We start from the raw sequence: 2,363 nt of genomic DNA on the forward strand, positions 1-2,363 counted from the left end.
GCACTGTACGTACGTTGTTTAGAGTGGGTGGCACTGTACGTACGTTGAGAGGGTACAGATGTTCCTCTGCCCGGAGAAGTTCAAGCGTGCGGTGGCAAAGGCCCTGTCCTGATGCATCATGTCGGACACCTGGGTTGGGAGGTAGTTGGTAGCAGCCATGAACATCTTTCCCATGTAGCCACTCCAGGTCGAAGTCTCTTCTGGTCGACTAGGGAGTAATGCACAGACAATGCTGGGACTGGGCTGCAGGCCCCACACACACCCAGGAGTCTCCACACCCAAGCGTCATTAGCCACACTCGCCACAGCAGGGAGAGACTGTGCCTTAGCTAATGTTCTGCCCACTGAGAACAATCCAAGATGTATTATTCTGGCAATAACTAAAGAGCATCAAGGGCTTGTTTGTTCTTCAGAAGAGCCATTGTAAAGCTGTTATAAGGTTCCCAATGCTACTGCTTTCCGCTATTAAAGAAGGCTTATCTGATGACTAGTCTGATTCTAGATTTCCAGAAGAGAGCTAGGGTAGAGAGTGAGATGGACTCGATATCCAGGTGCCATTAAATAAGCGCTCCGGACTGTGCTGGGCTCATGGAAGAACAGACAGATCTCAACGCGAAGGCCTCCTGAGCCAGACTGAGTGGGTAGCAAACCTCCGGGCAAGAAACTTTGGGTGGTGTTTGATTGTAGATAACCCTGGAGTCACCCAGGTACCCAGCATGTGTAATGATGGAGATCATGCAGAGGGGCCTGGGATGTTGCCTGCAGTCATGGAACTTCATCCCAAGGCCTCTGCCAGACAAACGGGGTGACTGTTCTGTTGGTGGGAGACAACCCCCAGCTCTGCCCCACATTGAGGACCTCATTGTGGTCCTCAATGAGGGTGCCACATTGAGGACCAGGGCTGCCATGTGAGTTCCCAGGAGCAGGCAACTGCTGAGAGGCTGCTTGTCTGCAGGATTAGGTCCTGGTGGGAAGCTCACCCTGCAGCTCAGAGCCCCGGGAGGCATTCTTTCCTATGCTACCAATGGGCTGGGGGGTGTTTGGACAAGCCTCTCTGCGCCTTCATGTTCTCATCTGAAAGTGACTATGCTGGGTGCACTGCTAGGATTCTGTGATCCGAAGCATCCCGAGACATCCCTGTGTGACTGTCCCACAGCCCTGTGCTCCAGGCTGGGGTTTACAAAGAGGTGTACGATCCAGACCCTGCATTCCAGGTTGAGAGGGCACGGGTGTATACAAAGAAAAACAACGTGAGCAGTTAATATGTGGTGCTGCACAGATGGCCCAGGCAGAGCTAGTCCCGGACCACAGAGGAGGGGAGAGGCGGATGAGGTTCCTTAACGTTTCCGTGTCCAAAAGAACCTCAGGGCAAACAATGAGCTTTGGGTTACATCTGTGCAGATTGGGGGTTGGAAAGTTCTGGAAAGACAGAGGAGTGAGAAGGGAGCAGCCCCCAGTGTTTCATACACCAAGGGGGGCTGGGGGTAGGGTGGGGACGAGGATTCTAGAGATGAAGAGACATCAGTCCCGTGGCTGTGATATGTGACATGCCTCAGGTGACCTGAGACAGCGTGGGCTTGCTCTAATCACACGTGCCTTTAAAAACAGAGCTTTCTCCAACTGGTGGCAGAAAAAGATGGCAGAAGGGCAAGTTAGAGAAATCTTGACACCTCCCTTTCAGCCTTGTGTCACGCTGAGAAGACCCAGTCCTGCCATTCTGGGCTTCTGGCTGCAGAACTATGAGATCATAAATGTGGTTGTTTGCCTGCAGTCCCAGTATTTTGGGAGGCTGAGGCGGGTGGATCATGAGGTCAGGAGTTCGAGCCCAGCCTGGCCAACATTGTGAAACCCCGTCTCTACTAAAAATACAAAAATTAGCTGGGTGTGGTGGCAGGTGCCTGTAATCCCAGCTACTCGAGAGGCTGAGGCAGAGAATTGCTTGAACCTGGGAGGTGGAGGTTGCAGTGAGCTGGCGCCACTGCACTATAGCCTGGGCAACAGAGCGAGACTCCGTCTTAAAATAAATAAATAAATGAATGAATGTGGCTGTTTCAAGCCCTTAAGTTGTGGTCATTTGTTGCTGTGGCAATGGGAAATGATGACACATACCATTGGCTACACTCTAACACAGGCTTCCGTACGTGGCCAGCCCTCACTCCACTGCTGCCTCCATTGCACTAGTGGGCATTGGTGCCTGCCGGTGTCATGTATGTGTTAGCATGTATCAGTGTGATATGGTGCCTAGCCTCTCTCATGTATGTATTGGTATGTATCAGCATAATATGGTGCCTGGCCTCTGTTACGTATATGTTAGCATGTATCAGCGTGATACGGTGCCTGGCCTCTGTTATGTATGTGTTAGCA

General features: G+C 51.8%; 1 protein-coding gene across 3 annotated transcripts in view; it reads right to left on the reverse strand.

The window, feature by feature from the left end:
* WIPI1 (WD repeat domain, phosphoinositide interacting 1) overlaps nucleotides 1–2,363 on the reverse strand; it is a 36,795-nt gene that overhangs the window by 8,759 nt on the left and 25,673 nt on the right. For all 3 annotated transcript variants that reach the window (XM_026456750.1, XM_026456749.1, XM_026456751.1), the window contains one exon: nucleotides 44–208. In XM_026456750.1, the coding sequence (XP_026312535.1) occupies nucleotides 44–208 (165 nt within the window). The remainder of the gene's footprint in view (nucleotides 1–43; nucleotides 209–2,363) is intronic.

This window comes from Piliocolobus tephrosceles, chromosome 16 (genome assembly GCF_002776525.5).
Source record: "Piliocolobus tephrosceles isolate RC106 chromosome 16, ASM277652v3, whole genome shotgun sequence".
Taxonomy (NCBI): domain Eukaryota; kingdom Metazoa; phylum Chordata; class Mammalia; order Primates; family Cercopithecidae; genus Piliocolobus; species Piliocolobus tephrosceles.